A 14,018-nucleotide genomic window follows, 5' to 3' on the forward strand; every position below is an offset into this window, starting at 1 on the left:
AATAAATCAGGCAAGGCAAGGAAAAAGAAAGGTCATAGTGACCGCCGGGAGAAAAGTCAGGGGAGCTGTAGGTCTGGTAAGATATGTCTTTCATTTATTACTGTCACAAAGGACAGCACTCAGAGTCCGACACCTGAAGGCACCACCATAAAAGTCAGGTATCAAAGAAACCATTATGGTCATAAACTAGAAATTCAGCACTTGAGAATGAGTGGAAAGGAAAAGGCCAGCATAGCAGAGCACCTAGAACGGGGTGTGCCCATGAAAACCATCCTAAAACGAATAAGAACATCTGTGGCATCCAAGCTGGGGCCAGTGCACTTGGCAGAGCGCTCAACCCTGCATAACATCAAACGGCAGTTTAACATTGCTGCTCCTGAACGTTGTCACACTAATTACGCTGTCAGTGTAGACACGTGGGTGCTTGTGATGAAAGAAAATGGTGAAACACTTGTCCACCTGTACAAGGCACAAGGTGCAGTGGACCCAAGTGGTACATTTTCTTCAGCAGACTTTGCTCTTGTTCTGATGACAGAGCCTCAGAAGGAGCTACTAGAAGAATTGGGCCCTGCAGGGACTGTACCTCTTGAATCCACACATGGAACTACAGGGTACCAGTTTGAGCTGACCACTCTTCTGGTGCTAGATAAAGTAGGATCAGGCGTACCTATAGCTTATTTCATCTGCAACCGGATGAACGAGCAAATTTTGACAGCATTCTTCAAATGTCTGGAGTCGGCCATGGCCAAAAAAGTGGCCGCTAAGACATTTATGTCTGATGATGCCTCGCACTTCTACAAAGCATGGTGCATGGTCATGGGTGCTCCAAAACAGAAACTTCTGTGTGTCTGGCCTGTGGATAAGAATGTGCGTAAGAAGATACTCGAGTGTGTAGAGAAACAGCTAAGGCCAGATGTCTACCATACTGTGTGGCTACTCTTAGCATTTCTTGACGGAAAGGAATTTGAAGATTATCTTCAACAATTCTTTTTTAGTGAGGAAGAAAAACTGAGGGACTTCCTGAAGTACTTCAAAGACCACCATGCAGTTAGGCCGCAAAAGTGGGCCTACTGCTGAAGACTAGAGCAGCTGTCAGCCCTAACATGCACCTTGAGAGCACGCACACGACGTTAAAGCATACTATGCTGGAGGGAAATCAAAATAAGTGTGTTAACAAACTAATTTGTGCCCTCATGGACCTGACATATAATTTTTTTACGAAGAGGGCTATCCAGATGTCGAAAGGGGCAAAGGGTAAGAAGCTGAGCACAATTCATAAGAACCACAGGTCTGGCAGTGAAATGGCAGCTTGTGCCAAATTAAACGAAGATGGCACATGGACTGTGCCATCTCAGTCTATTAAAGGGTTCTCGTATAAATTGTCAAAAGTGGGAGATGGTGCCTGCAGTCCTTTGAGCTGCAAGGAATGCGCAGTGTGTGTGCATAGTTACATGTGCACTTGCTATGACCATCTTATACACTTTACAGTGTGCAAGCACATTCACTGTGTGGTCATCGCTAATCCAACTAGAAGCGACAAGGACCACGAGAGGTCGCCCGAAGAAGCCTGTGAGGCAAGCCAGGCATTGCGCATTGTGCAGAGTATAACAAAGCTGGAAGCAGCCAAAGCAGTGTCAAGCTCAGCACTCTTAAGAGCAAAAATGGACTCAGTCAGACAGGCAATATCATATGGTGAAGTCGCTGAGGGTCTGGCTGAGAAGGCAAATTGTTTGAGCCAGTTTTTATGCTTGCTGAAAGTGACTGAAAAAGAAAGATGCCAGACCATTGAAATGAACCAGGCGACAAAAAAGTTGTGCACCAGTTAAGATTTCACTCTACAAGAAACCCTAGATTGTCGCAGCCATCATCTAGCTTTCAACGCCCACTGAAGCTGAAAAGGAAGTCCTTAAATGACAGCTTAGGAACAGCAACATATAAACTGAAGGAATAACCATTTCAGCAGGGCACGATTACTGGTAACAAGCCTCCAGTGCAGTTAGGAAGAGAGAATTGGTGCAGTAGTGCTGTGCTGTCATGCCTGATTGAAGCAGGTTGTGGTGTGCAGCCATATGTCACAGCTGGATGGCATGTGTGTTAGAGCACGAGAGATGCCTCCATGCTTGTTGTATGAGCTGCTGGTGAGTGTTCTGTGAAAATAGGTACAGACTAGGAGATCATCTCTGGTATGTGGCTATGTGGCAGCTGCTGGATGGTATGTGTGTTAGAGCACGAGAGGTGCTTCCATGCTTGTCATATGAGCCGCTGGTAAGTATGTCTGTACATAGATGTAAGGAAGTGCATTGGATGGCGTGTAGTGTTTCCGCGTGCGAAAGCCTCCAATGTGTTTTGCTACTTATAAATTTGTGTAAACACTCAGTAGCGCAGTAGTTATGGTGTTGCACTGCTGAGCTCGAGCTCGCGGGTTCAATCCCACCAAAGGCGGCTGCATTTCGGGGGTGGTGAAATTAAAAAAAAAAAGAGCGTGTAGCTTAATTTAAGTGCACATCACCGAACCCAAGGTGGTCAAAAATAGTATGAAGTCTCGCACTGTGGCATGCCTTATAATTTGAACTAGATTTTGTGTTCAATGTGAAGTTTCTTATTGCCCATTTGAATAAACTTTTACTTTTCAGATTACCAAAATAGAGGGCATCCGCAGTGGTGTTGTGTGGAGTCTGTGGATAAATTGCTCTGGTCATGAGCACTCAGTTAAAACTTGTGCATATTTGGCTGCAGCGGACAGTGTCATAATGATTGTAAAGACTATGCAGAAAGCTTTAGGCCACTCTACATATCAGATCACTTCTATATAGTCTCCCTTATTGTGCATCTCTCACTTGAGTAGGCATAATAACAATAGGCAATGCATCCTTACACATTAAATATTTTTCTTTTTTATCTTGGAAGAGTAACCTTGGAAGAATAACCTACAACAGTGCTCCTGCCTTCTCTTTCACTGTATCCCCATTTCTTTTTTACACTTCAACTTTCTTCTCTCTACGCACCATCTTATTCTCCTCTTCATCCTACATTGAGGGTGTAGGAGAGTGAGCTAAGCGTGCATAAAGGTTGCTCTGGAGAACTTGATTGCGGCACTAACGAAGAGAAATTTTTGTCGAAACGTTCACTACAGCTACATTCCTCCTCCAAACACTATTTATCACTTCAAGCCTTCATATTCCTGTGAGCTTCTGTCTTGTTTAACAGTTGTAATAGTCATAGTATATATTACTATCAATAGCTAGCATACATTTAGCACTGCAAAGTGCTGTTTAGAAGCTGTGCGAGCTTCTACTTCCCTTATGATAAATACTCCAGATATTCAGTTTATATTTTATGAAAATCTTTCCAACATTGCCAGTGATGACCACTGCCTTGACGACCACCATATGAGTTAATGTCAGCATAAGACTGAGGCTTTCCCACGAAAAGAACAGTTATGCTTTGCTCATATCATGTGACTGACAGTTTCTGCTGTAATTGTTGCAACTGTCGACTGCACTGTGAAGAGTTCGTTTCTGTGACTATGTGCTGGCCTGATTCCTCTTGTTCATGCGTTTCAGATCTTTTGCTAGGAGATGATGAGGTGTAACATAAAAACTGTAGTAGCGTGCGGCAACCGAGAAGCCGTACTCCAAAAAACGACAGTGGCCGCTTCAGAACAAGAAATCAGCGTTTATTCTTTTAAACAAGCTTTTTATAGGCAGCGGTTGCTTATCCGCTGCTGATATCAGTGCCCGTGATGACGAAGTGGCACGGCATGCACTTGACGTTACGTCATCACAAAAACATGGTGTAGATTTCACAATATTTTTAAGAAACCACTCAAAGCTTGGAGATGAAGCATTACATGCAACTTGAACCAAGTGTCTGGACAAAGCGAGTGAAAGTTGCTTTGTCATGAGCGACGGTGTCGGTGTTACTATGTAAGCACCTTTAAATAAAAGTTTGTTTCGAAACAGTGGCTCGACTCTTTGTTCCCCTCCGTAAAAAACAAAGCCATTGGGATTTTCAATTCGTTTTTTAAACAAATTTGACCAATATGAACAAACAAAGAAAAGCTTGATGAGCCAAGATATAGCCTTGCCATACAATAGAAACACCTGAAACTCCTTTTGAGAAGCTTACTCATGCACAAACACACTATATAGCAATTATTTTCAATCATGTACTCGCAATTTGCCACGGCACCCCGTCAAGTTTCAAGACAGATTTTTTTTCAGTCTCCAAGAAGCTATATGCTTAATTCTATCCATTGCTCAGTGCACCACATTTGATATTCTATAAAAAATAAAATCGAATTCTCCATTGATTGCGCCGACGCTCACATTATAATTGTATGCTATTGTCACGTGGTGGTGACGTTCAAGAACACAGTAGCAATACTGTGAAGAACAAAACTAACTTTTATTGGGCGAACCTGTGCCCACAAAAACAGGCTACACTTATAGCACAACGATAGAGGCGAACACTGTCGGCGATCGTCGAAAATCTGATCAGCGGGTCAAGCGCGTCGGCTTTTATAGAGCAGTCGTCGAATGTTCCAGACTAATCGTTTGGACCCGCGTGCCTTCCACAAAGTTCTACACCATTCGCGTTACGCGATGACATCAGATAACACAAGGTTCGGCGACAACAGACAGCCGGGTAGAAGCATCGATAACTTTCCAGAAACGTCGGATACATGCAGGCGCGTCCGTCGCTGTGCGATTACAGTTGTTAAGCGGCGAAACGTGGTCGCCCGATAAAGATAAGTACACGTGTCAATACCCCCCTCTTAAAAAGCATCGACCCGATGCTGCAAACAAACGAAGTTAATAAACTAAAGCACTCGTAGCAAAGAAAAGAACAAAAATGACGAAGTTCGTCAGCGTCCGTAAAAGGGTTTAAGGCGCACCACGTGGACCACTTCAGATCGTGCGCGGCGCCGCTGTGAATGCGAAATGCCGTCTGGCACGACCTCATAGTCCAGAGCGCCAATACGTCGGATGACCTTGTAGGGTCCGAAATAGCGTCGGAGTAGTTTCTCACTGAGTCCTCGTCGGCGTATCGGGGTCCAGACCCAAACACGGTCACCGGGCTGGTACTCGACGAAGCGTCGTCGGAGGTTGTAGTGTCGGCTGTCGGTCCTCTGCTGGCTCTTGATTCGCAGGCGGGCGAGCTGTCGGGCTTCTTCGGCGCGCTGGAGATAGCTAGCGACGTCAACATTTTCTTCGTCAGTTATGTGCGGCAGCATGGCGTCAAGCGTCGTCGTCGGGTTCCTGCAGTAGACCAGCTTGAACGGCGTGATCTGTGTTGTTTCTTGCACCGCCGTGTTGTACGCAAAGGTTACGTACGGCTGGACCGCGTCCCACGTCTTGTGTTCGACGTCGACGTACATTGCTAGCATGTCGGCGAGGGTCTTGTTCAGGCGCTCCGTGAGACCATTCGTCTGCGGATGGTAGGCAGTTGTCCTCCTGTGGCTTGTCTGGCTGTACTGCAGAATGGCTTGGGTGAGCTCTGCTGTAAAAGCCGTTCCTCTGTCGGTGATGAGGACTTCTGGGGCACCATGTCGCAGCAGGATGTTTTCGACGAAAAATTTCGCTACTTCGGCTGCGCTGCCTTTTGGCAGAGCTTTAGTTTCAGCAAAGCGGGTGAGATAGTCCGTCGCCACGACGATCCACTTATTCCCGGATGTTGACATCGGAAACGGCCCCAACAAATCCATCCCAATCTGCTGGAATGGTCGGCGAGGAGGTTCGATCGGCTGTAGTAATCCTGCTGGCCTTGTTGGTGGTGTCTTGCGTCGTTGACAATCTCGGCATGTCTTGACGTAACGGGCGACGTCGGCGGTCAGACACGGCCAGTAATACCTTTCCTGTATTCTCGACAGCGTCCGGGAGAATCCGAGGTGCCCAGCGGTTGGATCGTCGTGTAGGGCGTGCAGTATCTCTGGACGCAGCGCTGACGGTACAACAACAAGGTAGCTGGCGCGGACTGGTGAGAAGTTCTTCTTCACGAGTAGGTTGTTTTGAAGCGTGAACGAAGATAATCCACGCTTAAATGCCCTAGGGACAACGTCGGTGTGCCCTTCCAAATACTCGACTAGGGCTTTTAGCTCCGGGTCCCCTCGTTGTTGTTCGGCGAAGTCTTCCACGCTTATTATGCCAAGGAAGGCGTCGTCATCGTCGTCATCTTGCGGCGGTGGGTCAATGGGGGCGCGTGATAGGCAGTCGGCATCTGAATGTTTTCTTCCGGACTTGTATGTTACAGTGATGTCGTATTCTTGTAGTCTGAGGCTCCACCGCGCCAGCCGTCCTGAAGGGTCCTTTAAGTTAGCTAGCCAACACAACGCGTGATGGTCGCTGACCACTTTGAATGGCCTGCCATAGAGGTAAGGGCGAAATTTCGCTGTAGCCCAAATGATGGCGAGGCATTCCTTTCCGGTTGTAGAATAATTGCCTTCCGCTTTTGACAACGACCGGCTAGCGTAAGCTATCACGTGTTCATGTCCATCTTTTCTCTGGACTAGGACGGCACCGAGGCCTAGGCTACTGGCGTCAGTGTGTATTTCGGTATCGGCGTGCTCGTCGAAGTGCGCAAGTACGGGCGGCGACTGCATGCGTCGTTCGAGTTCTTGAAATGCGTCGGCCTGCGGAGTTTCCCACTTGAACTCGACGTCACATTTAGTTAGCTTTGTCAGCGGCTCAGCGATGCGTGAATAGTCGTTGACAAAGCGCCTATAGTAGGCACACATGCCAAGGAATCTGCGCACTGCCTTCTTGTCGGTTGGCTGCGGGAACTTTGCGATGGCAGCTGTCTTCTGTGGGTCGGGGCGTACTCCTGATTTGCTGATCACGTGGCCTAGGAACAAAAGCTCATCGTAAGCGAAACGGCACTTTTCCGGCTTCAGAGTGAGCCCTGATGACCTGATGGCTTCTAACACTGTCGCAAGCCGCCTAAGGTGATCGTCGAAATTTCCGGCGAAGACAACGACGTCATCCAGGTAAACAAGGCACGTCTGCCACTTCAGTCCGGATAACACCGTGTCCATGACGCGCTGAAACGTTGCAGGCGCCGAGCACAGTCCGAATGGCATGACCTTGAACTCGTAGAGGCCGTCTGGCGTGATGAAGGCAGTCTTTTCGCGATCTCTCTCGTCGACTTCTATTTGCCAGTAGCCAGACTTGAGGTCCATCGACGAGAAGTATTTAGCGTTGCAGAGCCGATCCAATGCGTCGTCTATCCGTGGAAGGGGGTACACATCCTTCTTCGTGATCTTGTTCAGTCGACGATAATCGACGCAGAAGCGTAGGGTTCCGTCCTTTTTCTTTACCAGGACTACAGGAGAGGCCCACGGGCTTTTCGACGGCTGGATGATGTCGTCGCGCAGCATTTCGTCGACTTGTTGCCTAATAGATTCACGTTCTCGCGTCGATACTCGGTAAGGGCTCTGGCGGAGTGGTCGAGCGCTCTCTTCGGTTATTATGCGATGCTTTGCAATTGGTGTTTGTCGAATACTCGATGACGTCGAAAAGCAGTCTTTGTATCGTCGGAGAAGACTTCTGATCTGTTGCTGCTTACTCATAGGAAGACTTGGATTCACGTCGAAGTCTGGTTCGGGGACAATGCTCATCGGGGTAGATGCGGCTGAATCCGAGAGGACAAAGGTATTGCTGGTTTCCACAATTTCCTCGATGTATGCGATTGTCGTGCCCTTGTTGACGTGCTTGAACTCTTGGCTGAAGTTGGTTAGCATAACTTCCAGTTGCCCTCCGTGGAGTCGAGCGATCCCTCTTGCGACGCAAATTTCACGGTCGAGCAGTAGATATTGGTCGCCCTCGATGACGCCTTCTACGTCAGCGGGTGTTTCAGTGCCGACGGAAATAATAATGCTGGAGCGCGGCGGGATGCTCACTTGATCTTCGAGCACTCTCAAGGCGTGGTGACTACGAGGGCTCTCCGGCGGCATCACTTTATCTTCCGACAGCGTTATTGACTTCGACTTCAGGTCGATGATTGCGCCGTGTTGGTCCAGGAAGTCCATACCGAGAATGACGTCTCGTGAACACTGTTGGAGGATAACGAAGGTGGCAGGATAAGTCCTGTCATGAATGGTTATTCTTGCCGTGCAGATTCCAGTCGGCGTGATGAGGTGTCCTCCAGCGGTCCGAATTTGACGGCCTTCCCATGCGGTCTTAACTTTCTTCAACTAGGCGGCGATGTGTCCACTCATTACGGAGTAATCAGCCCCTGTGTCCACTAAGGCGGTAACCGCGTAGCCGTCCAGAAGCACCTCGAGGTCGGTCGTTCTTTGTCTGGCGTTGCAGTTAGGTCTTGGCGTCGGATCACGGCTGCGTCGCGTTGACCTGTGGCTGGTATGTGGCGTCGTCAGGTCGTCTTTCGTCGTCGCATCCTTTCTTTCCAGACTTCGTCGGGACGGCGGCGTGTCGTTATGTTGTCGAGGTAGTTTCTTCGGCGTCTTCGTCGGCGGCGGAGGGTCTTCGTCAGTTCGACGGACAGCAACCGCACCTCCATCGGTTGCTGCTTTTAGTTTTCCGGATATGGGCTCGCTGACCGGCCCCGGGCTGGGCCAGTGAATGGTCGGCGCTGCGGCGACAGGTAGCGGCCTGGTGACGGCGAACGGGACGGTCGTCGAGGGCTCCACTTAGTAGCGGCGAGGTAGTCGGCGATGTCACGAGGGCGTTCACCTTCCCTCGGGCGCTGTGCGTTGACGGCGAAGCCTCGCAGTCCCATCTCCCGGTATGGGCATCGGCGATACACATGGCCGGCTTCTCCGCAGTGATAGCAGAGCGGGCGGTGGTCGGGGGCTCGCCAAATGTCCGTCTTCCTCGCGTAGGTACGCTGGGCGACGGGTGGGCGTGCTGGCGGCGGCGGCGGCGGACGACGGAATTGCGTCGTTGCAGGGCCCTGGCGTGGTCGCGGAGGGGGACCTTGACGGCGTGCGACGGCGGTGTATGTCATCGCTTCTGGCTGGGGCTGCGGTAATTGTGGTTGCAGCTCGGGAACTCCAAGCGATCGGTGCACCTCTTCTTTGACGATGTCGGCGATCGAAGCCACTTGGGGCTGCGACGAAGGCAGGGCCTTGCGCAGTTCTTCGCGCACAATGGCCCTGATGGTCTCCTGAAGGTCGCCGGAATCCAGTCCTTGGATGGCGTACTGCGGCGTGAGCCCCTGGCGGTTATATTTCCGGGTGCGCATCTCCAGAGTTTTCTCGATAGTCGATGCCTCTGCCGAAAACTCAGCTACGGTCATCGGCGGGTTACGAATAAGTCCTGCGAAAAGTTCTTGCTTGACGCCCCGCATCAGGAAGCGGACTTTTTTCTCTTCTGACATTTCCGGGTCGGCGTGCCCGAAAAGACGGGCCATCTCTTCCGTGAAGATCGCGATCGTCTCGTTTGGCAGCTGCACTCTGGTTTCTAGTAGTGCTTGAGCTCGCTCTTTTCGCACGACGCTTGTAAACGTTTGCAAGAAGCCGCTTCGGAACAGGTCCCACGTCGTTAAGGTGGCTTCTCGATTCTCGAACCAGGTCCTGGCGGCGTCTTCCAGTGCGAAATAGACATGCCGCAGCTTGTCGTCGCTGTCCCAACTGTTAAATGTAGCGACCCTCTCATACGTCTCGAGCCAGGTTTCCGGGTCCTGAAATGTTGATCCGCGGAACGTCGGAGGTTCCCTGGGCTGCTGCAGCACGATGGGGGACGCTGGGGCTGCCATTGGGGTTGCCTTGTCCACAATCTTCTTGGTCTTCTCAGGTAGAAGTCCGTGCTCCGGGGGCAGCTGTTGAAGACGGCGGCTTGCTCGATGCTCCGGGACTACGTTGGTGTTCTCTTTGCGGTCCGGGCTTGGATCACGGCTTGTCGGGGGCGTCCGGCACATGAACGAAAAGCACCTCCACCAGATGTCACGTGGTGGTGATGTTCAAGAACACAGTAGCAATACTGTGAAGAACAAAACTAACTTTTATTGGGCGAACCTGTGCCCACAAAAACAGGCTACACTTATAGCACAACGATAGCGGCGAACACTGTCGGCGATCGTCGAAAATCTGATCAGCGGGTCAAGCGCGTCGGCTTTTATAGAGCAGTCGTCGAATGTTCCAGACTAATCGTTTGGACCCGCGTGCCTTCCACAAAGTTCTACACCATTCGCGTTACGCGATGACATCAGATAACACAAGGTTCGGCGACAACAGACAGCCGGGTAGAAGCATCGATAACTTTCCAGAAACGTCGGATACATGCAGGCGCGTCCGTCGCTGTGCGATTACAGTTGTTAAGCGGCGAAACGTGGTCGCCCGATAAAGATAAGTACACGTGTCACTATTATTATTGACTAGTCTTTTGTATATTTCTTTTGGGTGGGGGCTGCATTGGTAGCGTTCTACGAATTTGCGCCGAGTGTTTGTGTGGGTAAGCTTAAGCACAGAATTTTTTTGCGCATTAAGAAAACAATGCACTGCAGATATTTTAATTAATGCAGCGAGCTGTATGAATGATTGGTCAAGGGGGTGGAGACGTCGTTATGGAGAATCCCAACGATTTTTATTTTTCGTGTGTGTATTTGGCGTTTATACACAGTTTTCTCCATTTATTTATTTTAGCTACATTGCGCCAATTGCGCTTCCACGCGCTTGCCGACTCGATGGCAAGGGGACAAGCCTGATCAACATCAATATCAGCAGCAATGGCGGACTTGCGCTTGCAAAGTTTTCAATAGTTTTCAGTAGTGATTTTCTTGCTATTTTAACGCGTGGAGGTTCATTGTACGTCAGTTTTTTCAAGTTTGGCATGTGTTTTAACACATGTGACAGTGTAGTCTTTTCTTCAGCGGATATTTGTACAAGACACCGTTCACAGACTATCAGGTAAGATGTGTACGTACGCTGCACGTAAGCGTAGGGCTTCGCTAAGCTGCAGAGCAATACACAGTTAAGCATGGAAGGTACACAAAATTCACGAGTTCTAAGTATGCCAAGAAAAAACATTAATTGACGAAGTTCTCACAGGCATTGTAGAAGTCATGGGGCGTGGTAGTGCTGAACGTAGCGTCACAAGTTAGCGGCTGGGCGCAATTAGATTTCTTAAATCGTGTTTTTTACTACTAACAACGCGTCACTACTTCATATTATTGGCGGCGTCTCCAGGACACAAAATTGGTACGGGGACACCTGAGCTAGAACCCGGACTGGTCCATGGTTTGGGGCTTGCCGAGGCCTGCGCGTGCTAGTAGTATATCTATGATATTTGTAGGCTGTGTGTAAGTCGTACTTTACGAATTTTCCAACGCATTTTACGATCAGCTGTCCGCTTTCGCGGACAAAGGTGGAAGCAGGGTGTTCCGTGGGTTGGGGCAACATACCCTAACCTACGGACCGCCCTGCTTCCAGTTTTGATTCCCCCGATGCCCCTTGTGTATCCTGGAGACCTTGCGCCGCCTCCTTGACTATAATCTAAGGTGCTCTTCTGAGGCCTTTGTTTGCCGGTTACATGTGCCCTCGTGGAGCAGTACTTGTAGAAAAATCCGATCTATCGTCGCAACGGAAAAAGCGCCCCGCGACTTCTACAACACCAGTCAGCTTGCCCATTGGTTTACCTATGTGTGGCCACAAACATCTGAAACTTAATGCCGGTTCAACAGGTTTGTTGGCAAGGGTGTCAGGTCATTGCTTGGTGTTGAATCGACCTTTTATCAATTTTTAAGAATTTAATTTGAATGCACCTTACCAGTGCTGCGCTGTGCTGCTTGCTACCAGTCTCTTGGACAGGGAAGACATATGAGAATCCCTGTGCATACACTTTAAACGCAGTGGTGTGACCGCTTCCGTTAAGAAACTACCACGTTAGCGATATTGTGAGCGCAATACGTGACTTTCCTTCATCTTCCTCATACGTACATAGTGTGTGTCGCTTCTTGCCATAGCCCTAGCTCGCCGACAATAAAGCGGTTCCCTAGAAGTGGTGGAGGTGCTGGGGTTCTGCGTTCAAAGGACGTAAAAGGTAACAGTGTTTGTGCCTTTAATAACATGTTGCAGTCGATCATTTTGATACGTGTGGTGGTGTTCATGCGTTTGCACAGTGCAAAGATATCCACAATGTAAGAGGTACGTAATTCTCGAATTGTATACTCTCTCCGGGCTTTTCCGCGGCCTCAGCACAAGTAGTGGGAGCACTAAAAAACTGACAAAGCTGGTGCATGAATGTTGCCCAGTCTGCAAGATCTGGCTCGTGGATCAAAGCCAATTTTTTTTTACATTGTAGAGGCAGACGAGCACGCTGTGCAGTTCCTAAGAACTGTCCCACATGCAGAACTGTCCCACCATTGCTGACTCTGTTGTACATTTATCAAACTGCTTGATTCTCACCAAGCTCAAGCTATGGTGACAAAGACGCGGCACGTGATTTACAGTCACATATTGCACTTGCAATACATCTGTTATACCAGTTTGCCGAAATAAGCACGCACACTAGCGACAAGTTTATTATGCGTACACAGGGAGTTGCCGTTCCTCTCCTATGGGCTGTTGGCAAGCAACACAGCGCTGCACTCGTCAGGTACACCCCAGGTTTCAGTATGTTTACATTCGGTCGCATGAACATGGAGGGAGTGTGTCCGCTGTAATCAATACCACACAGATTTGGCTAAGGTAGGCTTGAGTAGCTTTCCCATGCCTCCACTAAATAGCCCGAACACTTCCATGTATGATAGAATGATGAACATTTTAACCTCCAGACATGCAGCAGTCTTGACACCACTCCAAGGCAGAAGCAGCCTCCTCACCATGTTACCGCTCAAATAAATCTGATTATTAAGGCATTTTATGGGCCCGCCAAACCACCTGAATGATGTCACTTGTTGTTGCACCTGGCTGTTCATTTCATTTGCTCACCTTGGCATCCTCTGTTCGCACATATTCGTTTCCAATAATTCAGAAAAATTGCAGGGAGGGTTCGCAATTTTTCCAAAGCCTCAGGAGGGACAGGACCAGATTGTGGGTCTGGAGCAGCAGCGCACCAGACAGGCATAAGTGTGACTGACATGAACCACACATATACCTCTATGCTGTATCCACGGAGTACCAGGTATAATGCTTACATGCATGTTTACACTCGTGTATGTGAGCATGTCATGTACTTATAGCTATCCACCTGTCTGTAATATTGTCAATACTGTTTTCTTTGTTTTACTTTATGGCCTTGTAAAACTGAGAAAAGATAATGAAAAAAAGAAAGAAACGCTGCCTTCCTATTCACCAGTGAAAGTATTGTTGGATAGAAAGAGGCGCAGAAAAAGATGTATATGCATGTCGGACAGCCTGCACAAAGTTTTATCTTTGTCTCTTTAAACATGGCGTACCTGCTCGGGGAGTGGAATTGCTGTTCTGTAGCATTACCCCTGGCAGTGGAAGCACTGTCCCAGAGCTCTAAAGAGAGTCATCGGAAGCACAGTGCTAAACCTTTAGCATTGAAATGTGAAGGGCGTCACTGGACAAGACGAGAGATGACAAGGTGAGACTGACTTGGGCAATGTTGTGGTGATGGGTGCCACCTGGTCGAGCACACAGTATGGTCCCCTGTCCTCAGCGCACTTTTTGATATTCATATCAAAACGTGCGCTGAAAGATGCATAAGCCAACCATCGGTTGCAATCCCTGAAAATGAATTTGCTTTTCAAATACTGGATGAAACTTCTTATTCTGTTTATAATCTGTTTCTGTTTTACGGACCACTCTTGTTGCACATGCTCAGCGCTGATAGCTGGGGTATATATGTTCTGTATCTTTCCGAAAATAAAACAGTTGTGAGTAAGCACTCGTGTGTCCCCCTTCACTGTGTCCTTGTCAATTGTGCGCGCTGAATATTTTACTATGAATTCGTACCAACTCGCCCAACTATCAGTTCTGCTGCAGTTCATGATATGCTAGTGAATGCTGTTCATTCTGATCATGTGGCCTGCATTTCAGTGCTTGGATATCTAAGGCCATGTTGCAAAATGCACAAGAGATTTATAATAGACTTCGT

The 14,018-nt window shown here is 48.7% G+C and overlaps 1 protein-coding gene across 1 annotated transcript; it reads left to right on the forward strand.

Annotated features, from left to right (window-relative positions):
• The first annotated feature begins 207 nt into the window (after nucleotides 1-207).
• Nucleotides 208-1,077, forward strand: LOC126539798 (uncharacterized). Its single transcript, XM_050186629.1, has one exon. The coding sequence runs from the start codon at nucleotides 208-210 to the stop codon at nucleotides 1,075-1,077; it is 870 nt and encodes a 289-aa protein (XP_050042586.1).
• Nucleotides 1,078-14,018: the final 12,941 nt, after the last annotated feature.

The sequence above is a fragment of the Dermacentor andersoni genome, chromosome 2 (genome assembly GCF_023375885.2).
Source record: "Dermacentor andersoni chromosome 2, qqDerAnde1_hic_scaffold, whole genome shotgun sequence".
Classification (NCBI taxonomy): domain Eukaryota; kingdom Metazoa; phylum Arthropoda; class Arachnida; order Ixodida; family Ixodidae; genus Dermacentor; species Dermacentor andersoni.

Coding starts and splice junctions, on each gene's coding strand:
- LOC126539798 (XM_050186629.1), top strand. CDS start 208: ATGAGTGGAAAGGAAAAGGCCAGCATAGCAGAGCACCTAGAACGGGGT.